Source organism: Mirounga leonina, unplaced genomic scaffold (assembly GCF_011800145.1).
Source record: "Mirounga leonina isolate KUSES-001 unplaced genomic scaffold, KU_Mleo_1.0 Mir_165, whole genome shotgun sequence".
Classification (NCBI taxonomy): domain Eukaryota; kingdom Metazoa; phylum Chordata; class Mammalia; order Carnivora; family Phocidae; genus Mirounga; species Mirounga leonina.
Window position 1 is genome coordinate 36,027,522 of NW_023270415.1, and position 25,883 is coordinate 36,053,404.

General features: G+C 35.2%; 1 protein-coding gene across 1 annotated transcript in view; it reads right to left on the reverse strand.

Moving 5' to 3' along the window:
• The window catches only part of MMP16 (matrix metallopeptidase 16), a 278,540-nt gene that overhangs the window by 18,080 nt on the left and 234,577 nt on the right, over positions 1 to 25,883 (reverse strand). The window contains exons 7-8 of the mRNA XM_035011485.1: positions 21,999 to 22,137; positions 5,591 to 5,741 (exon numbers count right to left, since the gene is read on the reverse strand). Of these exons, the coding sequence (XP_034867376.1) occupies positions 5,591 to 5,741; positions 21,999 to 22,137 (290 nt within the window). The remainder of the gene's footprint in view (positions 1 to 5,590; positions 5,742 to 21,998; positions 22,138 to 25,883) is intronic.

The window sequence follows — 25,883 nt, forward strand, 5'->3', positions numbered from 1 at the left end:
TGAATTTTATTACACTCTCTTGTAGGAACATAATTCTGGTATGAATTTATCAGAATTTTTGTCTTTCATCACTAACAGATAATCAAAACTATAATTTGGGATCATTTCACAATCTCTGGAATACTCAACACAGCCTTGGACCCTCAGGTTATCTGCTGTGTGGCAGCTTTGATATATATCCAGTAAACATGAATGTGATTAGAATCATCTAACTATATTCAGAGCTGCGTTATAAGAGGTGCTGAGGCTTATTCATAAATACAGGTTTGCATTTTAATTTCCAACATATTTGAACATATTTTGGTATAAACAAAAAACTCATCCCACTGATTTTTTTTCTTCCTGAAAAATGAGCTTAGGGGTTCAGTGAGAAGCATATTAACATATTCAGATGAAACCTGTGTAAATGAACCATTTGGGGGGTTACAACTTGGATATTATAATGGAAAAAAATTGGAATTTTGGCAGGAGAGTCAGCAAATGATAAAAGCTATTTTAAGTTCTTTTTCTTCTCATATCGTTATCTCTTCCGTTATATCTTCCGTTATCTCTACTGTAGAATTGACTTTAAATTGCTGATTCTTTGAGAAAAGCCCTGTGAATCAGTGCTTCAAAATGAATTATAATTAGAAATGAGATTTATTCATCATTTTTTTGACTCGATCATGGGTTATATCCACAAGAGACAAAAACTGTCCATGTAATGGTATAACGTTTTGTTAAATCCTTTCTCTGCTAAGAAAAAAAAAGTTATAGAAAATTTCAGAATGCCGTACTTTAATGGGATGTTGCTGGATACTGAATTCATCCTGAACAAACAGTGGCTGCAAGGGTTATTTCGCATGACACAGCCATTTCTTCATCCCACTTTGTCTCATTTCTGTACTCCAGAGCCAAGACCACTTGCTTCTCTTACGTTACATGAAATATAGGATCATTTCTTTTTTTCATACCCAAGTAGTTATACAAAAATCCCACTTTTCAGAAACATTCTTAAACATGCAACAGCATTGGGAATATTGATTTACACTGTGTTGGATGATTTTAAAAACATATTGAGTAATTACTTCATAAACACACAAGTTAAGCTGGGAGAAATAAGTATGTTTTTCTGTTTGACTGTTAGTGGTAATAATAATAAAACCCAAAGTGGATCTAAATTTTGTCTTTCGTTGAAAATATCTTAAAATTCAAGCTTAGAATGAAATATGGCAATAGAGTCCTGTATATATTTGTGAGAAGATGCTGAGAGATGATTTAGAAACATAGCATTTTAGAGTTAAATGCTAGGAGGATCCAAAATGTATCCAAGTATCAAATTATAGTGTATTAAGAAAAGGGCAAGTAGGAATCTGAGGAACTGAGTTCCAGACTATATGTAAAATAGTGAAATAGTGGAAATTTTAATCTGACTTTATAGATCTATTTATAAAGAGCCATCATTTCAACTATTCTTCTTTAGCTAGCTCTTAAATATTTAGAATATTTGATGTAGGCCCCTGCTTTTAATACAACTTATATCAATCATAGCCAATGTATACCTCAGACTGATCTTTCCACTGAGAAGCAAACTCAATTATCCAAATATCTACTTGATTCCTCCAGTTGGTGTGTAAAACCGGCATCTCAATCTAAAGATGAACATTTCAACCCTTTAATCCCTTTTCCCCAATACTCCTTCCCCTGTCTGCCCTATTTCCAGAAATGGCACCATCTACTCAATTTTTCAGGTGAAAAACCTAGAAGTTACCTTTAATTTTCTTTTTTCTCACCCCTAAGATCCAAGCCATAACAAAGACTTGTTCTGATTACATTCAAAATATATCCTGTACCCACCCTTTTTGCTCTATCTCCACTACCACCATCATATCCCCCTGTACTACTCCAACAACCTGCCAGTTACCCTCTTGGCTTCCACTCCTGAAGCCCATTCTTCACACAGAAACCACAGTGATGTTTGTGAATACATAAGATCATTTCCCTTTCCTGTTGAAAATCCTCCAATGCCTTTCCATTGTACTTAAAATCCAACATCTTTGTTATGGTCTATAGGGCCCCAAATAATCTGGTCCCTGTTTACCTATTTGACTTCCTTTACCACTTAACTAGCTATTCTCTAGCCACAATGTTGTTTTTTTTTTTTTTTTTAATTTTTAAAAAATTTTTTTAAAGATTTTTATTTATTTATTTGAGAGAGAGAGTGAGAGAGAGAAAGAGCACAAGAGGGGGGAGCGGGAGAGGGAGAAGCAGACTCCCCGCCGAGCAGGGAGCCCGATGCGGGACTCGATCCTGGGACTCCAGGATCATGACCTGAGCCGAAGGCAGTCGCTTAACCAACTGAGCCCTCTCTAGCCACAATGTTTTAACTGATTTAAACATTGCAGTGTTATTGCTTTTGCACTACTGTCATCTGCCTACAATATATTGTTCCAAACAGCTTCATGTGGCTGAAACTTCACCCATTCAAATCCCCACTCTAGTGTCCCCTTCATAAGTGAAGCCTTCTCTGACTTCCACACTAATTTTCTAACTGTTCCTTACTACCCATGAGTCTCTATCACATTATCACTTTACTTTATTTCTTTGTAGCATTTCTCAACGTTAAAGTTTCAGGCTCATTTACTTGTTTACTGTTTACTATTGTCTCCTTTAATAGAAGTTAAGTGCCATGGGAGCAGAAGCCTTGTGGTCCTTTCTAGCACAGGTCACATCATATGTGCTCAAAATATTTTTTTGAATAAATGAATGAGGGCTATGCCAGGACTACTATAGAAATCTTAAGGAAGTAGGAATTAGAGCTACTGAGAATGGAAAAGGCTGTCTCACAGTCATACTGTCACCATGGGCAGTTGGGTTAGAGTAGGATGAATTCCTGTGGAGTGTAATTGAGTGTGTCTACACACTGGGTGGGACGTGAACAAGATGCAGGGCTGACATATGGTAGCACTTGGACCAAATCTAATTTAAAGCTGTGCTTTGTTTGTCTAGAAAATTAAATAAATGATTCTGGTTTTGAATGCTTTTCTAGTGTATTTGTACTTTCCAGCTCACTACAGTACCCATCACTCCCTACTATTGCCTTCCATATTATTGCTGTATCGAGTAGTTTATTTCTTATTTGTCCAGCCCTTTAAAGCAATTGAGTTTTTTACACCTGGACGAGATTATCTCTAAAACCCTTTCTAATCTCAGCCTTGGAGAAATAGAAACCTATTAATCAACACCCCCCCCCCCGAACCCGCCCCACCACCCTTCTTAAGCAGAAAGAATGCAGTGGGAGAAGGAGAAGTAAGGACAAAACAATTTTCAGTGTTTTCTCTCAAAAATATACATAGAAAATAAATAAAACATTAAAAATTGGTAAGTATTAAAAATATAGAGTATCTATAAGGAAGAAAGATACACTGAATTTGTATATAAAAGTGACAGCCAAATTGTTGTTTATATGTTTCAGTTAGGTAGTTTAATGTCTTGTCCATATACTTTTAATCTAGAATGAATATATTGATAAATTGTGATTTTGGAATTATAGAATTATGTGAATATGAAGTAAACTGCTTACAAAACATCTATGACTTATGAAATCTTACATAAGATCACACACATGGAAATTAATTGGATTCCTGCTTTTAAATATTTTTAAACCTATAAAACCAATTATTTAGGCAGAGCTCAAAGTATTTCTTCTATATATTTTGTTATATTTGCATGTAGCTTCTCAAGTAGGAAACAAATGAAATAAAACTCCTTTTCCCATTTACTATTGCCTTTATTTTAGTATGAATTTGGTATCTAACCTTCATTGATTTCACTGATTTGAGGCAGTGCACATTTAGTTTCTAAACTTAATTTTTTCAATAAGTCCTAAATTTTTATATTGGAAACATTTTAAAAGTAATACCTACATGTGTGAAAAAAATAGGCTATCTGATAATAGAGTGGCAGTTTTTATTACCATCTGTGAAATCCTGTGAAAACTGTTCCATGAAAGCTAAGCTTCATGTTCTGTCCTGCAGAAGTGTGTTTTGTCAGCCTTTTGTTTCTACACCTTTCTCCAAAAACAAACAAAAAAACCCCAAACAATAAAAAACTGTTTATTGAACCTGGTCCTGAAAGAGTACATTCAAGCAATTAAATCAGCTGGGGACTTAAACTCTAACAACCTTCAGGGTTGTTATTTTAAAGAATATGTTCTAAATCTGCAGATTTATTTTCATTAGTGGTCACCATGCTGTAGCCAGCAATTTCTTCATTCTTCTTTCATACTCTATTACACTTATATCTTGCTGAGAATCATATACTTTCTTGTGGCTATAAATAGCATCTTCTCCTTTAATAAAATTTTTGTTTGATAGACTTTTTTTGTTTTGTGATTTTGTAATCATTTAGCACCTTAGTTTCACGATCGTGTATTAAAACATTTTGTTATAGAAGTATATACAAATCAAATATATAGAGAGCTAGCAACAGAATAAATTGAAAAGTATACATTCTTATCCATGGACAAAAATTATAGGAGTTTTTGGTTCACAGATAAAGCTCAATGTTTGAAATCAATGTTAAAAATTGCAAATTGTAAAATAAAGTTTATATACTTACATATTTTTCTCCTAAAGTTGGAGACATTTTATAAGGTTATACTATGCGAAGATTATAAGGCAAACTCAATACTAGGTAGATGGGCATTAAAGCCTGTTGTTCATATGTGTGTTTATGTGTAAGGGTGTGTATTTTTAATTTACTATAAAACGCAGTAAAATGCATACTTAAGTTCTTCTACATACTAATAAAAATTATATTGAGTATCACATTTGACCCAGCTAGTAATTATGTAATTAAAAATTTATTTTTCATCTCTATTACTTTTTCTATCTAATATTAATTTAAATTAATAAAAAATATAGACTTCAAGTTACATTTTATGTGTAATTTATATCAAAGGTGCACAGGAGTGGAGCTATGTATGCCTAGTAGATGCTACAAGTCGTAAGACTAACAGTTCACTTAATTTTTACTAATGCCATAAAAAAAGGAAGGGAAAGGAAAGGAAAAGAAATGAAAGAGAGTTGCAGGGAAGGGAGTTTACACTTTAAGCTAAGTGATTGTTTGACTTGTTGGTACCTAAATAATTAGCTTCTTAAGAAATAGAACTCATGACTAAAGTGAAATTGTTTGAAAACATTTACAATTAACAGCATGAAAAGTATAAAAATTTAACTTTCAATATGAAAGCAAAAAAAAAAAAAAAAAAAAAGCCTGTGTGAAAATGTGCTTTTTAAATAAAGTTAAGTAAAATGACAAGAAAATGCATTGCAAGATTACATATACATTGCCTACACAGATTTATAGGCATGTTAAGCTTATGCAGAAGAGGAAGAATATATACATTCATAAGAAGGTCATATTATTTAGGTATATTACAGGAAGATTTATCTTGAATATTATTTAAAAATATGTTAAAATATTTTTTATTTCATTAATTCTTATCTTTATATTCACACAGATTCTTAACAGTACATGTCTATTATAAAGTAGAAATATTAACTTCTCTAAACATTAACTATTTTCCTCATGTGAAATGTGTACTGACCTGTCCCCCTTGAAGAAATAGGTTTTCCCAACGTCTTCCCACCAAATGGCTGAATCAATACCATGCGGGGGAATTCCACTTCCAAGAGTAATCAAGTCATGAGGATAACCAGGTTGAAGAGTTGTATCCTTAAACACCCAGTATTTGTTACCTGTATGAAATAAGTGCAAATGCAGAATAACAATAATTTAATATCAGAAATTAGACTATATCTATTAATACAGTGAATTTAAAGTTATTTTACATGAAATCCACAAAATAAGTAGTAATCACATTTGGAATACAGATGTTATTATTAGAAAATTATCTTCAAAAGTGGATAAAATGAGTAACTATTTAATAATATAATTAGAATTTGTGAATTAATTTAAGAAATAAAAAAGATCTACAACTTGCCATAATACAACAATTCTGAATCAAGAATCAGGATTTTTCCTCTAGGAATTAGACATGTTATTTTTATTTAAGGCTCAATCATTACTGTGTTTTGTGCATCCTGTATATGCTCAGGTTGCTTTATTGTTATAACCTCTACTCTGTTGAAACACATCCTCTAAGCTGGTCCTCTCCAATTACAAACATTCACAAGTTCCTTTAATCTTAGAAAGTCATCCTCCTTTGACCCTATGCCCTTTTTTAACTGTTATACTATCCCTCTCTTTAATTAGAGTGATAACCTAGGGGAGGAGAATTTTAACCCTAACCTTACTTGGAATTGCTAGAGCATGGTGATATTAAGAAGACAAACTTTAGTCAGTTTTATTGCTGTTTTGAAATTACAAGACACTTCCTCATGTCCTATACCTCTGGCAGACTGTGCCTACCACTCCCCTCTTTGGTATGCCTCTCAAGTAGTCTATAACCATTCCTCACTCCACTGAAAATTGATTTAACACCTACTTTCCACTGAAAACTTTTGTTCTAGAGTCAGCAATGTCTTTCAAGGAAATAATTCTCTACCCAGTTGACACAATTGCTCACTTAAATCACTTCTCTCTCTAAGCTGCTAGAAAACCATTTTGGGGGGTGGGTTGTCTTTTTTCTCCAGCTGCTCCATCCTGGGCTTCCCCCCCCCTTCAGTTCTTAAATGTTGACATTTCCTAGGGCTTTGTTCTCTGACCTCCTCTCTTCTTATTCTAAATCAGGAGGTAGGAGGTAAGGGTAGGGGTCCCAAACTTAAATACTTACAAGGGCCAGGTAGGAGTGGAGGGAGTGGGCTGTTCAAATATTGAGACACTTCCATGAAAGTCAGCAAATATACTTTGCCCTAAATGTCTATCTCCCCTCAAGCCCACACCCCAAGTCTTCTTCCCCTGGTCCTTCTGGATCTTTCTGCATTTAGTATCTCTTATCACTAACTCCTTCTGGGGTTAGCATCTGGTGAAGTAAAACAGTTAATATCTATTAATATCTGACAAAGTATCCTATGTTCTTTCTAATAGATATAAGCCTTACTTGTTAGAATATTTCATTACTACCCCTAGATGAGGACTATGATAGCCTGTAGCATTCATGTTACACCTTAAGGAAATAAAAAAAAATTAAAAACATGTTCCTGCTTAAAACAACACAACACAAAGCAAAAGTATCATGTTTTCAGGCTAAATTTAGTTAGGTGTCTCTAGTTTGTAACAGGAGTAATCTTATTTACTTCAAGAGCTTCTACTACCATTTGATATCATTTTTAAAAAACAATATTTATTAAGTACCTTCAGTGTCCCAATTATCATGTTAGGTACTAAGGATACTAAAGAGAACAAGACAGACCTGTTCACTATACTAACCATCCTGCATTCTAATGGATTGGGCAGATGAAAACCACATATACAGAAATATAATTGTAGTAGTTGAAAAACTACTGAATGCTACAAAGGAAATACATCAGGGGCTGAGAAAAAAGAAATCCCAAGGGGAAAATTCCTTTAAGTAAGGCGATCAGGAAAGCCTCTCTGAAGAAATAACACTTAAACCAAAATTTAAAGAGAGAGAAGAATATCTATGCACTGAATGTCAGGAACAGTATCCCAAGCAAAAGAGTTTGGTATGATTAAAAATGAAAAGATCAGTGGAGTATAATGAACAAGAAGAGAGTGGTACTGCAAACGTGTATGGTAGGTTTCAGTCTTATTTTGAGTGACTGGGAAACCATCAAAGAGAAAATTAATGGAGGGGTGTGATCTGTTTTTTATTTTCAAAACATGACTTTTGTCTTTTGTGGAAAATGGACTATAAAGAGAAGAATGGAAATGAGTAGATCCATCAATGGTCTTTTGCAAGAATTAATTGAATCATTCATCGACAACTTAGTACACTTACTAGAAAGTATTCTAGGCACTGGAGATGTAGCAGTGAATAAGAAAGGCAACATCTTTGCCTCTTGGAGCTTAAATTCTAGGGAAGGGGCATGGGAAAACTGACTTTAAACAAGAAAACAAAGGTAATTTCAGAGAGAAAAGTATTTTAAAGATACATAAAAAAATACATTAATGTAAAAGTGATGGGATTGGGTGGGTGGGGGGGTTGCTTGTACTGGACACAGGAAAGATCCCTTTATTCAGATGACATGTGAGTTGTAACTTACATAATTCAAAAAAGCCAGCACAGTGAATATAGTTTGAAGGGGTAGAAACACCAAGGACAAATGCCCTAATGGGAAGAACCTTGTTAGAGAGCTAGACCACAATGTTGTAGGAATGTGCTAAGGACAGAGGTAAGGATCATGTGATCTTTGTCAAAATCTAAACTTTATTCTAAGTGTAATAGGAAGCCACTGAATAGTTAAAAAGTTCTTTGCTAATAGCCTGTAACAAGGTGACTGCAATAGTCATGGAAGAAAGAAAATGGAGTCATAACACATTTTGGAGATGGAATTGATAGACATTGCTTTTGGGCTGGCTGTGGGGAATTAAAAAAAGATAGTATCAAGGATAATCTTCAAGTTCTGACTTTTCTAAACAAGAGAATAATAATGATATAAAATAAGCCAAAGAAGACTGGGGTGTATGGGCTATAAGGGATTCAAACTGAAAGTTTGAGATGTGAAGTAAGCAACCGGATATGTGAGTTTGAAGATAATAATTTGTAAGTCACAAGCATAAATATGGTATTTATTAATTTAGGATTTGAAGAAATCCAGTGAAGAATATATAGAAAAGATGAAGAGGAACCAAAACTGGGCTTCTAGAAATATATGGCCCTCAAAGAGATCACAAGGGAAGAGGGAAGAGTAGGCAAATGCAAAGGATGTAGAAGAGGCAGGGAGGAAGACTAAAGTAAAAGAAAACCTTAGAAGCCAAAGAAGAGAGTGGTCATAAATGGCTATCTCTAATCCAAATAGCTCTTGAGAGCCAAACAGTATATATAGCTACCTACTGGGATTTTCTAAAAAGTTGACCCATAAGTTCAAATTTGAACTCATCAAAGGACTGTTCTTCCTGTTTTCCCTATTTGGGTAGATGGCCTGCTAATTACTCAATGCATCACATCTGAAACCTCCCTGTTTATTATGTTTCATATCTGATGCATCATTACATTCAGCTGCTTTGATTTCTAAACTTTTCCTTAAACCTCTCCCCTGCAGTTCATTCTTATTGCCACTGATATAGGTAAACTTTTCAATTATCCCTTCTAAAGGTAATTGTTTTTTTCACAGGCTCTGAAGTAGGTCCCACTATTCTCCCTATCTTCTCTATATATTACCATCCAAGGCTAGATCCAGTCAAAATTCTGCAAAGTTATGGATCATAGTTTAGGCAGATGAGCAGAGATGAGCAGAGCCATTCATTTTTCTTTCTTGGGACTGTGACCCAGGAAATACTGAGAGACATTCCACTCAGCAGAAGGAAATGCCTATTCATTATATAGTATGAGGCTTGAAGAGCCATGATGGCCGTAGGCAAGCGTGTATTATGAGGATATATAAATTGAGTAACCAGAGAAAGGAATTGAAAGAGAAAAGAGAATGGAGTAGATGCAAAGAGCAAAGCTACAAACAGGGAGAGACCAGGAGGCTTATTAGAGAAATGGCAAGTGTAGCCAGTTCTTGAATGACTTCCTGTCACACACCCACCCCTAAACTCAATTAATCTGGTTGGGTTTATTTTTCTTTTAACTGAGTAATTATTGTTCAGTTTTAATTTTTGGCCATCCAAAAATCACACAAGGTATTAGATATGCTTGAGTCCCAAGTCTGTTAGTCAAAGTCCTGGCTTTTAGCCAGGGCACCATACTGTCTTCCATCCATGTGCCTTAAGAGCAACACTTTTGTTTTCTAGCTTGTATTATTTCAATAACTTCCTTTCTTATCTCCTTGCCTTCAGTCCCACTTTTATCTGTCTTCCACAAGGTCATTAAAGTGATCTCTCTAAAATGCATACCTGATTTTATCTCTCTTTTGTTTAAAATTTTCAGTGGTTTACCATTGCATTCGGCATAAAACACAAACTCATCTATATGTCATCTCAAGGTTCTTCTCAATATGAGTCTCTTATTTCATCTACATTTCATTTATTTCCATTTCTGGAAAATGGGTATGACTTTTTCAAAACTTAGCTTAACATCATTTCTCTGGAAAGCAGTTCCTATCTGAATAAGTGGGCCTCTTACATTGACAGAGTATGTAGTCTTCCCCTTTACCATATTACTTAGTATACTTTTAGTACATATAATTTGTACTTTAATGGATCACAAGCCTGCCACCCGCTGTAGGCTGTGAGCAACTTGAGGGACAAACACTGTGTCTGACACCATTATATATAATGCCTGGAAAGTAGTAGGTGCTTAATAAATGGTTATTAATTCAAAGATACATGTTTAATTTTACATGAATAACCAAATATAAGATCAAAACAAAAATGAAAAGGCTACATAAATAACATTGTGGGCCTTACTCTTGAATCTTGTTAGTAAAGCAGAAAAAAAAAAAATGAGTTTTCTAACCATTAACAAGTCAGAGCAAATAAAAAGGCATGTCCCAGTATTGTGTTGGAGGGCCATTTAAGTAATTATATTTAAGTGCGTGTTGGGAAATACTATCATAAAAATATACCCCTATCCTGAGCCATTGTTTAATCTGAATATTTTATAAAGAAAAAAATACCCCAAGGGCCTAGATCACTTCCTTGCCAGAGTTAGTGAGACGGAAAATCCAGACAACTGTTTCCCAGCTTGCTCTATATTTTAGTCCTATCTCTGTAGCATTTAAAATAGAAAGTCTTAAAACAATACAATAAAAAGAGAGTCCTGTTCTACGTTAGCCTCTACCTCAGTGACTACTGCATTCTTTCCTTTCATCTCAGTTTTATTTAGGAAAGGATAATGTAGTTCCAGTGCCCTCAATGCTTGCTATTTAGAGTAAACCTGTTATCTGCTAAACTCGGTTGGTTATGTCTTCTTTTAAGCAGCAACGTTCTATTATGCTTTATAATACTTCTGTTTATAGTTCCTTATCTCTATCCTATCCATGAAAATTTCTTCATACTCTTTCCAGGCCTTGTACAGTGATATCACTAGGCTCACGGATACCCAGGATGCCCTGGTGCAGGTAGCATGAGAGTATGTTCACAGAACCCTAGTTTATGTTTTCCAAGGTGTCTCAGAAGGGAATAATATGTGAAAAAAGAAAAAGAGTTACAGTTCTTCCAGGAAATTCTTGTTTAAAAAAAAAAAAAAAGAAAAAAAAACTTAAAAAAAAATGTGTTTCAGAAGTACTTCCCTATACTGTTGGTCAAGAGTTTTCAGTCAATAAAAAGGAGAAACAATGAGCTTCTCACTGTTAATAATCAAGGCCTTTGTATAGAAGATTAGCATTCAATTAGCATTTTTCCCCCTGTTAGGAACATACAGCAGGGGATTTTTTTTTTCCTTTTTAATGCACTCATATTCCCTTCAAAAAACAAAGCAAAACAGAAAATTCATCAGCAAACATTTCCTATAGAATTATATGATAAGATCCCAGCAGTTATACACAAAAAATTTAAGAAAAACAACTGAATGTAGATTCCTTAATCTAGTGTAGTCTTTAGGCATAATTTTCCATTACCTCCTATAGGGAAATAAGTAATCATTGCATTCATCTATTTATAGAAGATCTTTTAGGTTATCCATTGCACTATGTAAGAAACAGTGTATTTCTACCTCAAATGAACTTCATTAGCACACCCTAAACCTTTCAAGAGTGAAGATTTGCAAGCAGCAAAAGGAAACTGTTAGTTTATAGGAATATTTGAAATAAAAGAATAATGCAAGTTACATAAATAATTTTTAACCAGTTATTTTCTTTGCCGCTTTCCAGTGCCATATATTTTAGACAGCTCCTCTTTTTTGATACACATCTTTTGTATGCCTTCTTATTCCTAAACTTTATTACCCTGCTCTTTTTTTTTTATTCTTATGTTAATCCCCATACATTACATCATTAGTTTTAGATGTAGTGTTCCATGATTCATTGTTTGTGCATAACACCCAGTGCTCCATGCAGAATGTGCCCTCCTCGATACCCATCACCAGGCTAACCCATCCTCCCACCCCCCTCCCCTCTAGAACCCTCAGTTTGTTTTTCAGAGTCCATCGTCTCTCATGGTTCGTCTACCCCTCCGATTTCCCCCGCTTCATTCTTCCCCTCCCGCTATCTTCTTCTTTTTTTTTTTCTTAACATATATTGCATTATTTGTTTCAGAGGTACAGATCTGAGATTCAACAGTCTTGCACAATTCACAGCGCTTACCAGAGCACATACCCTCCCCAGTGTCTATCACCCAGTCACCCCATTCCTCCCACCCCACCCCCCACTCCCAACAACACTGTTTGTTTCCTGCGATTAAGAATTCCTCATATCAGTGAGATCATATAATACATGTCTTTCTCTGTTTGACTTATTTCACTCAACATAATAAAGAAGATGTGGTATATATACCCTGCTCTTTAACATCCTAGATATTTTGCTTCCAGTTCTATAAATGATTTTTGCCTCTTGAAATGAAACTGTCAAATAGGATGGTAAGTACTGCTTAAAGTTATTAAGTGATAGCAACAATATGAATTTTGAGACCTTTCAACTACTTGATTTTGACTGTTACTGATTTTGACAACACTGGAATGTTCATTTTAAAAATTATTTTCAGTTCTTGAGAGAATTGTACCAACTCAATTTTCAAAATTCATTTTTGATATTATCTCATAACCATTCAGCCTGAACATGACTAGTAATTGAGAATATAAACATCTGGGTTGATTGTGCTTACAAAATGTTACTCTATTTGATTTACCTGAGTGATGTTAAAATAGCTGACTAGCTGAAATTGTGTGGTTTGTATATAGGCCTCCCATTCAAATATAAGCAAGCTACACTAAGGGGAACCCTGATTAGTAAAGGGAGACATTATATATTTGCTTCTTAAAAACAGCACACACACATATACATATGTGAGGCAGAATGAAAAAATTCCTTAAAATATGTATCTACTTACTTATACCTTGCTTTATTACACAAAAATTTGAAGGCTCTTAAAGGAAAATTATGTGATAACATAGTACAACATAACTAAAAAATAGACAAAAATAAGAGTAGGGAAATTAGAATAGAGAGTAAAAATAACATAGATAAGCAATATAAAATAACAATGATGAAATTATTTCAAATGAGGGCATCAACCTATATTTTACATAGTCATTCCAATATAAATACTTATTAGAAAATACATTAATAATCATTGTAAGCAGTAAATTCTAAGACTAAATTGAAATTATATGTTTTAAATATATCTTCAGTAAATGGATTAATTCTATATTAAGATTTAGTTAGTTTCACATTCTATTATTCTCAATGATACTAGAAATACAGCCAAGAAGAGAGGTTGCTGGGAATGAGGCGTCTCTGCTATATGGGGACACTCTGCTTAATTATCACTGAGTTAAAGTAAGGGACTGAAACCAGCATAGTGTTAATTTGGGTGCTCATAATTAACATGCTGTAGAATAATGCAGGAGTAAACTTTTACTACCCACAGTCGCCAGTCTATTAAATTTATGAAATAGTTACTTAAACTATTCCAACATAAACTGACGTCCTTAGTAAAGCTGTTTTTTAGTAAAGCTGTACTGTGGTACCATTAACATGCAATAAATAGCACCTATTTCAGTATATAATATATCTGTCAAAATATAAATATATCAAAATAACGAATATATTGATCACCCTAAAAGTTTTCTCATGCTCCTTTGTATTCCCTCCTGCTCAATTCTGACCTGCCTTCAGGCAACTTTCTGTCACTATACATCAGTTTGCATTTCCTAGAGTTTAATATGAGTACTCTTTTTTGTCTGAATTCCTTTACTGAGCATAATTACTTTGAGCTTCATCCACGTTGTAGTGTAAATTAGTAATTCATCCTTTTTATTGCTAAGTAGCATTTCATTATATGGATATACCAGCTTGATTATCCATTCACCAGTTGAGGATATTAGAATTACTTCTGATTTGGGGTGATTACAAATACAGCTGTTTTGAATATTTGTATAGATGTCTTTGGACAGATGTTCTCATTTGTCTTGGGAAAATACCTAAGAGTGCAATGGCTGGATCATACAGTAACTATGTATTTAACTTTTTAAAGGAACTCTCAACACTTGGCATGATCAGTGTTTTTAATTTTAGCCATTCTATTAAGTAGGCAGTAGTAACTCATTGTGTGGGTGTGGGGGTGTGTTTTAAGATTTTATTTATTTATTTGAGAGAGAGAGAGAGAGAGCTCACGAGCGGAGTGGGGAAGGGAGAGGGAGATAATCTCAAGCAGACTCCACACTGAGTGAAGAGCTCCATGTGCGGCTTGATCTCACGACCCTGAGATCATGACCTGAGCGAAAACCAAGATTCGGACCCTTAACTGACTGAGCCACCCAGGTGCCCCTCTCATGGTGGTTTTAATTTACATTTCCCTAACGATTAATACTGGTAAGCATCTTTTTGTGTGGTTGTTTACCATCCATGTATCAACCCTGGTGAAGTTTCTGTTTAAATCCTTTGCTCGTTTTTATTGAGTTGCTTGTTTTCTTTTTCGGTTTTGAGAGTTCTTTATTTCTTCTGGATACAAACCCTTCATCATATATATGGTTTGCATATACCTAGTCTATGGCATATCTTTTTATTAAAAGTATTTTTGAAGAGCAGAAATTTTTAATTTTGATAAAGTCCAATTCATCAATGTTTCTTTTATGGATTGTGATTTTGAAATCAAACAAGAAATTTTGCCTAAGCTGAAGTCACATATATTTATTTCCTATTTTTTTCTAGTCATTTTACAGTTATAACTCCTACTTAAGTTAGGACCACTTAATTTCTGTATATGGTACAAAGTTTGGATTAGAGTTTATTTTTTATTTTTATTTTTTTGCATATGGATATCCCATGGTTTCAGCATCATTCGTTGAAAAGATTATTTTTTCCCCTGAATTTCCTTTGTACTTTTGTCAGAATTACTTGTCCATCTGATTTTTTTCTTTTTTTTTCTTTTTTGTTTGGTTTCTCTTTTTCCTTTCTCCATTTTTTTTTTTCATCTCTCTAATTCCCTTTTTTTTTTTTTTTTTTTACAAACCCTTGTGTCGAGGGCTGACTTTCAATAGATCGCAGCGAGGGAGCTGCTCTGCTATGTATGAAACTGTCCATCTGTTTTTTAGTCTGTTTCTGGACTCTGTATTCTGTTACACTGATTTTTTTTTTAATCTTTATGACAATGCCACACTGTCTTCATTACTGTAGCTTTCAAATAAGACTGCAAGTCAATTAGTGTTTTAGAAATGGTTTTGTCTATACTAGGTCTTTTGCATTTTGCACATGAATTTTAGAATCAGCGTGATTAAATTAATACAAAAAGCCTTGTGGGGATTTTGATTGTTATTGCACTTAATGTACAGATAAATTTGGTGAGAGCTGTAACAATATTGAGTTTTCGAACTAATAAGATATATTTGTTCATTTATTTGTCTTCTTTACTTCGTTTAGCAAAATTTTGTGTTTTTAGTGTAGAGGTCATTCATGTATCTTTTGGACTGATCCCTAAGTGTTTAATATTTTTTGATGCTACTGTAATTTTTTTTTAATTTTTAATTCTTGACTATTCTTTCCTACTATGTGATGGGAGACAATTTTCCATAAGTCACTTGATTTTCAGCATGTCTGGTGAACAGAGGCAATGACTGCCTTTGTTCTGGACTATATTTTCAAAGATATTTGTATAGCAAGAATCTTGGGTTATAGAGTGTGTCTCCTCCACAGCAAAGGAAAAAGATGTGCTTATTGTCCACTATAATAAAGAAAATGTCTCCCTTTGGGATAAAATTTAAACAAGCTTACTGCTCATTATGAAATATTTAGGTTCTCTAAGCTTGTGGTTCCTCTCCTGCAATGCATCTGATTACATGTACAGGATTCACCTGGTCCTCTTCACAACACCCTTTGAGAATCAGGGGCTCAGGGGACTCATACAAATGCCTTTGTCTCTGTCTTCTTCTCTGACTTAGGAATCTTGTGTTTCTACCAACATCCATGAAAGTGAGCTTACAAATAGGGTAAAATCTCAGACCCTTCACCAGTTTTTGAAAATATAGAGAAATACAATTACTTTTTGTATAATGGTCTTATATCCTGCAACCTTGCTAAATTCACTTGTCCGTAAGAGATAATGCATTGACTGCATCTAATTTTCAACACGGATAGTCATACTGTCTGTGAATATCATTTTATTTATTATATATCTTGCCTCATTATGCTACATAAAATCTCCAGTACAATAATAAATAAAATTGATATGTGACATCGTTGTCTGTCCCCACGCTTATGCAAGAGGTCAGATGCTGTGAATTTTACCTCATTGGGTGAATATTTTTGTAACCTTAGAAATATTCTTGAGCTTTGTCCTAGGACTGTTACTTGGAAACAATTTGATTGCTTCAGGTCATTGAAGATTTTTTAGGTAGGAGTGGAACATTCTAGGATAAGCATTCCCATTACTGAGGTAAGACCCTTTTCGGTGTTCTATCCAATGGCCATGGAGAGGTAGCTGGTGGGAATCAGTACTGTTAGTGCTGTGTGAGTGTCAGGAACTGTCCTATTTCATCCTATTAAATGATTCTTATTCTATACATCAGTAGTTTCCCTACATACATATGCTGACCAATTCTTCCTCCCATACTTTAGGGGGTTCCTCTGCTAATTTCTGTGTCTGCACTCTGTGCAGCTCTCTCCTCCGCATTGCTTTGCTCTGTGCACTGAGGCCACCTTGTTATCCTTTGATTCTCAGCTCTGTTCCTCTCAACTGAGACAGTCTTCTGAACACCACCTGGATTCCACTATCTTGTTCTATAGCCTGGAAACTCTCCCCAAACATGAAACTGGGACAATTTCCAGGCTCATTTCTCTTTGTTTCCTGACTCTCAGGTTTACTACCTTTTGTTTCTTGCTGTCCAGTGTCATGAAAATCATTGTTTTATATGCTTTCTCCAACTGTTGGTGGGTTTAGGTGGTAGGATAAATCTGATCCCTATTATTACATTGTGGCTGGAAGCAGAGGACACATCAATATATTTTGATATACTACACTTTAACATACTGAAAAGCAGTAAGATTCTATTAAGAATATAGAACTGATCACATTTATAGAGGACAAGTTGCTTACATTTTCATGTTTTCATAATTTACATACTGACAACTCCCACTGCATATGACATATATGCACACATATAATTTCACCCAAAGTTTTAAAAATTATATAAATTAAGACAAAGTATGAAGTTTTAATTGGATCTGTGGCTTCCCATTTTTCTTAAGATATTTATAAAGATTCATTTGAATATAACATTATGCCTATTTTTATATTACTAAGATAGTATTTAGACTTTATAATTAAACACTCATTTTTACTTATATTGAAATGCATACCTTCAAATTCTTAGGTAAGATGAAAATAAGGCTAATACTGAGTACACTTAGGAAATGCATGATTAAATAGGTTTATATCCCAACATGGACTTTAGTTAAATACGGTGAATAAAAGGTAAAGCTAGTTAAGTACAAGTACTATTGTATAGTATAGATTAGAAGAAGAGAAGAAACATAAAGGACATAAAGGGAAAGAAGGGAAAGACAAAGAAAAAGAAATTGAAGGTAAAAAAGGCTAAAGGAAAGAGCAACCTGAAGAAGAATAATGTTTAAATCCATTAGTAGCAATGGTCCAGTATGGCCAGGACAGGCTGAGACTAACTTTGATAGGGCTGTCTGTGAAAATGGTTCAGATTAGGGCTTGAATTTTATTCTTTATTCATTCAGTAAATCTTTGTCTACTGTTTACTATATTCCAGGTATTGTTTAAAACAGAGGGCAGCAAACTATGAACAATGCTTATTTTTGTACAGCTTATGATCTAAGAAGAGTTTTTACATTTTTGAAGGTTAAAAAACAGGGTATGTAATAGAGATGGTATGGGCTGCAAAGCTTAAAATATTTGCTATTTGGTCATTACTGAAAAAGTCTGTCAACCCATGGTTTAAGATATGGGGAATACAACAGTATAAAAGAAAAAGAATGGGGGAGAGAAGGCTTTGCCCTTATGGAGCTGATAGTCTAGTAAGAAGAATACAGATAAACAATAAATAAGTGAAATATATAGTTTTGAGATGGTATGTAGAGATTTAGAATAAGGAGGGGAAATTGGACTGCTAGAGATGAAGTTTAGACTGCTTTATGGCCCATATAGCAAAATGAGGAGGATAGTCTTAGGATGAGGAATGATTTGATTCCTCAGAAAAGCTATACTTTTTGAGGTGATAAAGGTCATAAATAGATGGTGGCAGGCTGAGATGGTGTCATTTTGATTGTGATTGTGGTGTTGTGGTGGGGGAAGTGAAGGGAGTGGTGTATTAACTCAAGTCCCACGTTCTGGAGCTCTTAACTCCCCTGCCAGTGGTAAGGTGAATGCTAGAAGAGGGGGTGGTCTTATTGGATTACCCAGAGCTTCTGGCTCCCTCTGGAAAGGCAAAGATATTTGGAACAGGTGAGTTGCATATTCATGGCTGGGTTTGGAGAAGGTTTACCTGAAAGAACTGTGGAGAGAAAAGTGGAGGAAGGAAGCATCACAGCAGGATCCTTGGAATGACAAGAGTTCTAAGATTAGGCATTTCCTGATACTAGCAGTGCATCAGGAGAGACCACTGACAAGCCCAACATTCTAGCAGTTGAATAAATATGTAACAAGAAACAAAGTTACTCCTATTGCTAGCATCCTAACATAAGAAACACCATACCAAGTCAAATCATATTCACCCATATTGTTTTTGTTAAAATGTTTGTTAAGCACCGACTATGCACCAGCACTGTTCTAAGAACTGAAAATACAGTAGTGTGCAAGAAACTATGGATAAATCTCTCATGAAATTTACATTTGAATGCTGTAGGTAATTTCAGATTTTTCCATGTGCTGTGTTGGAAGTTGTGGTTTCCATGTGCAATTTGGAAGGTACTATTTTTTTTTAATTTTACATTTAAAAAAAAATTTTATTATGTTATGTTAATCACCATACATTACATCATTAGTTTTTGATGTAGTGTTCCATGATTCATTGTTTGCGTATAACACCCAGTGCCCCATTCAGTACATGCTTCTTTAATACCCATCACTGGGCTAACCCATCCCCCCACCCCCCTCCGCTCTAGTTTAAAGAGGATGGGGAGAGGGACATTCTGAGGAGGTGCCTTTTCTGTTGGCTGTTGCAAAATGAAAAGGAGCTTACCCATTCCACAAGCGAATGGGTGAGAGGAGCAAAATGAATGAAAGTGAGAAGGCCCTAAGGCAATAAAGAGCTGTTGAACACTGATTTACGACTATGGCAGTTTCTGCTCAGGCAGTTTTGTCAGAGAGCACTAAGGATCCTGTGGTGGGACGGTGCCTCCTGGGATGGCCTTCAAGCTGAAAGCTACCTTGGGCTTATTCTTCCTTTGTTTCTGTTGCTACTGCTCATAGGACCAACAAAGAGTGTAGGGAGGGTAATTTCGTTCCAAATATCATGCCCCTAAGATTCAGAACCTTTATATGGTATCCTTTCTTTGTCCACAGTGGTACAATGCATGTCCACTTCATTTATATGCTTATTGTAGACAGCAGGAGGGCAATAAATTACCAATAACCATACTAGTAATAGCAATAGCTGAGATTTATCGAAAACTTGTATGTGCCAAGCACCTCACATGTAGTAATTAATTTAGTCCTCAAGCTAATCCTGAGATGGGGAGTAATACTAACCCCATTCCCAGATGGGGAAACTGAGACAAAGAGAACTAAGTGATTTGCCCAGTTCATACAGCTATTAAGTGTTCAAAACTGGCAGTATGATTACAGAATCCTTATGTGCTTAAAACTAATGTACTACACCCCCCTCTTTCCTCCAGGAACAGTCTGTAAAGATAAAATAAATCCCAGGTATACACTTTCATTTTATATGGATAGTTTGTATCTCACTTAAAATACTGCAAGTGTTTCTCATACTCTATTGTTTTCATTATCCTCATCATTACTATAAATTCATCTAGTTTGAACCTGGGAATAATAGCTTTTTTTGAGGTGTTAAGATCCCCTTTTCTTTCCTTCTACCTCCATGCCTGTTTAAACTTCTTTTCAGCTCTTTAAGTTCTTGGCTAATACAGTCAATCAATCGATCAATCAATCAGTCAATCAATTGATATGTTCTGCACTCTAGTTCTCAGTTTCAGCTCAAATATCTTTTTTTGCTTGTTGTTTCAAGTTTTTATTTAAATCCTAGTTAGTTAATATACAGTATAATACTGGTTTAAGGAGTAGAATTTAGTGATTCATCACTTACATGTAACACCCAGTGTTCATCACAAGTGCCCTCCTTAATGCCATCACCCATTTGGCCCCTTCCCCACCTCCCTCCCTCCATCAACCCTCAGTTTATTCTCTATAGTTAAGTGTCAATCCCTGGTTTAAGATGTGGGAAATACAACAGTATTTCCTCTCCTTTTTTTTTTTTTTGCTTCCCTTATGTTCATCTGTTTTGTGTCTTAAATTTGTTTTTATCTGACTGACTTATTTCACTTAGCATAATACACTCCAGCTCCATCCACATCATTGCAAATGGCAAGATTTCATTCTTTTTGATGGTAGAGTAATATTTTGCTACACCCGCCCCCCCCCCCAACATCTCCTTTATCCCTCCATCAGTCGATGGACATTTGGGCTGTTTCCATAACTTGGCTATTGTTGATAATGCTGCTATAAACATCAGGGTGCATGTGCCCCCTCGAATCAGTATTTCTGTATCCTTGGGTAAATACCTTTGGGTAAATACCAATTGCTGAGTTGTAGGGTAGTTCTAATCCTATATCTTTTCCTCACAATTCTGTCAATCCTCCAACTCAATCTCTTTCTTTTTCCTGCATTTCCCCCCACAGATTTATGACTTACTGTTTTGAAGCAAGTTTTGAGGATGGACTACCAGGCACTTGACTAAGTTCACTTTTTAAAAAAACAAATATTTTATTTATTTATTAGAGAGAGAGAGAAAGCACAAGAAGGGGGAGGGGTAGAAGGAAAGGGAGAGGGAGAAGCAGACTCCCTGCTGAGCATGGAGCCCAATACAAGGCTCAATCTCAGGACTGAGATCATGACCTTAGCTGAAGTCAGCCACTTAACTAACTGAGCCACCCAGGTGCCCCGAATAAGTTCATTTTACCAGGTAATCTTACTTTTGCATGCCAGGCAGTTAGTATTTGTGCAATTAAAATTTGTCACTTAGATAAATAACAACCAATAAATTTTATTGGGTGAAATTAATTGGTTGAATTTTTTTCCTACTTACGAGTTTTCCTTGCCTTTATGAGCAATTTCTTAGTTTACTGGAAACTAACAAACATAATAAATCAAGTAAAGCTTAAGAGATTATACTGTATATGAAAATAAGAAGTAAAATAGATTTCATTTTATAAAAACAGAAAGTAACTCCAAATACTCTAAAAAAAAAAAAACCTCAAAAACCTTTAGTTAGTGGAAAAATGGCTTTTTATTATCAATTCATTCATTCATTTCTTTTCATATTTTAAGCCAAATCTAAAAAATTCTAACAAATCACACAATGCCTTCTAAATTTGACTTATATATGAGAATGCCATATAAGAAAACATAAATTAGAGAGCTAAACATTATCATTGACTTTACTTCATTTATATTTCTTTTTTTTCCTTTTCATTTATATTTCTAGTCAACATATGCAGTTCCTTTCATAAGATGAATTAGCTACCTAACTTCACTCAACAGGTTTTACTTATTCATCTCTATGTGTGCTACAGAGCCCTGGACAAAATGACCAAAATACACCAGAGCAAGACATGTGAAAAATTCCTTACCTTTAAAGAAGACAAAATTCCCATCACTGTTTTCATAAACTGCATCGATACTAGGAGGCAAGCCCCGCCAGAAGTAAGTAATTTGCATGGGGTATCCATCCATCACCCTGTTGTTTCTCACTCGCCAAAACCACTGGTCCTGCAAACCAAGCAAAAGCATCTCTCAACAAACATGCAGGCCTCCATGGCATTTCCCTGTGCAATGGTGTAACCCTTCTAAAACTAAACTAGTATCATTTTCACTGTCTCACACCAAAACCATCAAAGAAACAGCTAATCAACTTGCTTACAGTGATCACAATTGTTTTTGTAGCTAACCGCCCAATCTTTAATCCATACAATGTGATTAAAAGATAATATAAAAATATTTAACCTTAGCATTTTACATTATCTCCAGGGCTTTTAGATGGAAAAAAACAGAAGTAGCACAGACAAATCACTGCCAGATTTGTGGATTAAGTCACTTTCCTGAATAAGAGAGCAGCATTGGACTTGTATACATTTACAGACATATACTAGATCTCCACACCTAAAATGTTAGGGATGGAATAAAGAGGCCATCCCTCCTGCTATGCCCACATTATACCCATTATCCCCTGTAACTGTAAGTAGTGTCCTCTTTCACCCTCAAATATATTTTGGTCTGGATGATAAATTATATGGTCACCCTAAATGAACAAAGTTATCTTGAAAAAAATCATCACAGTGATTCCAATCTGGGTCAACTGCCTCTCCTATATGCTCTCACAATATCCTGACTTTACTCAATCATAGCATCAGTCATTTTATGTAAAAAGTGTCTACTCTTATATCTAGTGAAAATACATGACTTGCCCCATAGCAAGTATTTTTTTTTTTTTTAAGATTTTATTTATTTATTTGACAGAGAGAGACACAGCGAGAGAGGGAACACAAGCGGGGGAGTGGGAGAGGGAGAAGCAGGCTTCCTGCCGAGCAGGGAGCCCGATGCGGGGCTCGATCCCAGGATCCTGGGATCATGACCTGAGCCGAAGGCAGACGCTTAACGACTGAGCCCCCCAGGCGCCCCCCATAGGAAGTATTTATAAATGTTGTTGAATTAATCACTAGCTTGCATACAATATGTTTCACCATAAATTCTTACTAATGGCAAAAAAAAATAACTTCCAAAAAAATGTTATTCCTGATGACATTCAGTTATTTTCTATGGAAAATTTCAGAATAAAGACTATCCAAGTGCTTTAGTATTAGAAAAACTCGGTATATTTTAAAATATACCATTTCACTTCATTTCAAAATTTTGTATTTACAAACAACATTTCACTTGGAGATCACATATTTGTACTACTTAGATAAGTATGTTTCACGAAAATACTTCCAATTTCCCCTACTTAGACATTAATGAGTGATTTATTATAGGGCTTTCCCAATCTTTTGGCTTACAATAGTTTAGCCTGACTAGATTTTCTAGGATTTGTGAGTTATTCATATAGTCATTCACACACCACAATCAACTGGGGATTCTTGGATTTCAGGTGAAATGATAAAAATGAACCTTTTCCTGTCTAAACCAATCCGAATATAAAAATTTTCTTAGGAATCTTTGGATAGTTGTACTTCATTCTAGTTATCCCGAGCTGTCTTCTCTACGAACTTTTTTATAAAAAGAAGGAAGTAGCTTAATTAACAGCTCTAAGTTTGTATCCTATTCTTGCTCTGTCCCTTAATAACAGTTATCCTGGTCAAGATACTAGTCATTGAGTTATTACAAACTAATAACTGACTCATAGTATAAATACTGTCTTATTTTATTTACTTTATTTTATTTTTATGTAGGCTCCATGCCCAGTGGAGCCCAGTGCAGGGCTTGAACTCAAAACCCTGAGATGAAGACCTGAGCTAAGATCAAGAATAGGACACTTAACGGACAGAGCCACCCAGGCACCCCTAATTACTGTTTTAAGGACTTTCTGAGGACCTGGCACACAGTTGGCTGTTATTATCATTAAAATTATATTGAAACTAGTTATTTTATTTTCCTTCACAATCCTGTTTACAGTTCTAGCTGCTGTTCTTTGTTCCCTCTTCAGATTTAAGCCATATTATGGCTCTAGCCATGCATCTCTTTTCTACCAATATCTTCTTATGTTATTAACCTTTTCTTGATAATTTTTATGGTGCCAGCTAACCTGGAATTAATACATATCTTGATTCACATATAGCAGACACATTAAACTGATTTTAAAATACAAAGTTATTCTATGAAAAAAATTGATCCAGGAAAATTAACATGGGCATGAAGATCCAGGGCTTACTGCTAATAGTATGTGAGCAGATGATATTTTGATCTGATTTATTTTTATTTTTTTATAGGCTTATTTATTTATTTGAGAGAGAGAGAGAGAGAGAACATGGCAGAGAGGGGTGGAGGAAGAGGGAGAGAGAAACCCAAGCAGACTCTGCATTGAGTGTAGAGCCCAACACAGGAGTCCATCCCAGGACCGCAAGATCACAACCTGGGCCAAAACCGAGAGTCAGAGGCTTAATCAACTGCACCACCTAGGTGCCCCTATTCTGATAATTTAAAAGAAAGCCAGCATCTTTTTTTCGAACTATGAGAGCTTTTAACTGGGTATTAAAACTATGCCAATCTCTACCTAAAATACTGTTTTGTTTGTTTTTTTTTTAAGATTTATTTATTTTAGAGAGAGAGAGAGCATGAGTGGGAGGGGCAGAGGGAGAGGGAGACAGAAACTCAAGCAGACTTCATGCTGAGTGCAGAGCCCAATGCAGGGCTTCATCTCAAGACCCTGAGATCAGGACCTGAGCCGAAACCAAGAGTCAGATGCTTAACCAGTGTGCCACCCAGGTGCCCCTCCACATAAAATATTCTTAAGTTATTGTAATAGATATCCAAAAATTATAAAAAATGGACTCGGACAAAGAAATAACTGACCATCATTATTAATGGAACAATGAAACTGAAAGCTCTCTGAGCTGAAAGATCAGAAAAAAATCAGGTAAAAAAAAAAAGCCTGAACTATATTCCAATTTTTCTCAGAGAAGCATTTCACATTGTTCTATCTCCCTAATACTGAGACAAGGCCAGTGGCTTCTTTGGGACAGACATATGCTGCTGTGTGAAGATAGGAACACAACCTCAACTTGCCACTAATATGGGAAGAAATGGAAATTTTGCCTCAAGATAAGCATAGTCAATTTGCAAAAATTCAGAAAGTAATACGGAATCATAGGTGAATTCAGAATGATTTCTCATTTACAGCAGCCTTGGCGGAGAGTGATATAAATCGTCAATATTCAGGTTGTGCTTCTATTCAACTTATCCACACGTTCTCATAGTGGTAGAAAGCAATGGTACAAATAATTTAGCAAGCACTCTGTCACAGAGGCTGTAAACATATCACAGTCACTCTAGATTGCCATTTCAGAAATTGAGCTTGTGAACGATTCATAGAGAGAGGATATTTAAAATGCTCTTTAAGTCTCTATGCAAATTTTCCTTCTAAGTGAAACCTCCTCTGACCACACTATCTAAAATTGAATTCCCTCACTCCACCCACCCACATGTGCTTTCAATCTCACCCTCCCTTGCTTTATTTCCCTTCACCATGTTGATTACTGTTTAACACAGTACACGTTTTATTTATTGTTCATTCTCTCTCCACTAGAATATAAGCTCCACAATGGCAAAGATATCTGTCTTTGTTCATTAGTGGTTCCCCATTTCCAGAAAAATGTCTTGCACATGGTAGAAGCTTACTAAATATTTCTTGAAAGGAAACACATTTAAGGAGGAAAGGACAAAGTAAAGGTAAGTTATCCTTTTAGAAGTCAAAAGCTATGCAGATTTCACAAGAATACACAAGTTCCACTTGAACAGGCAGA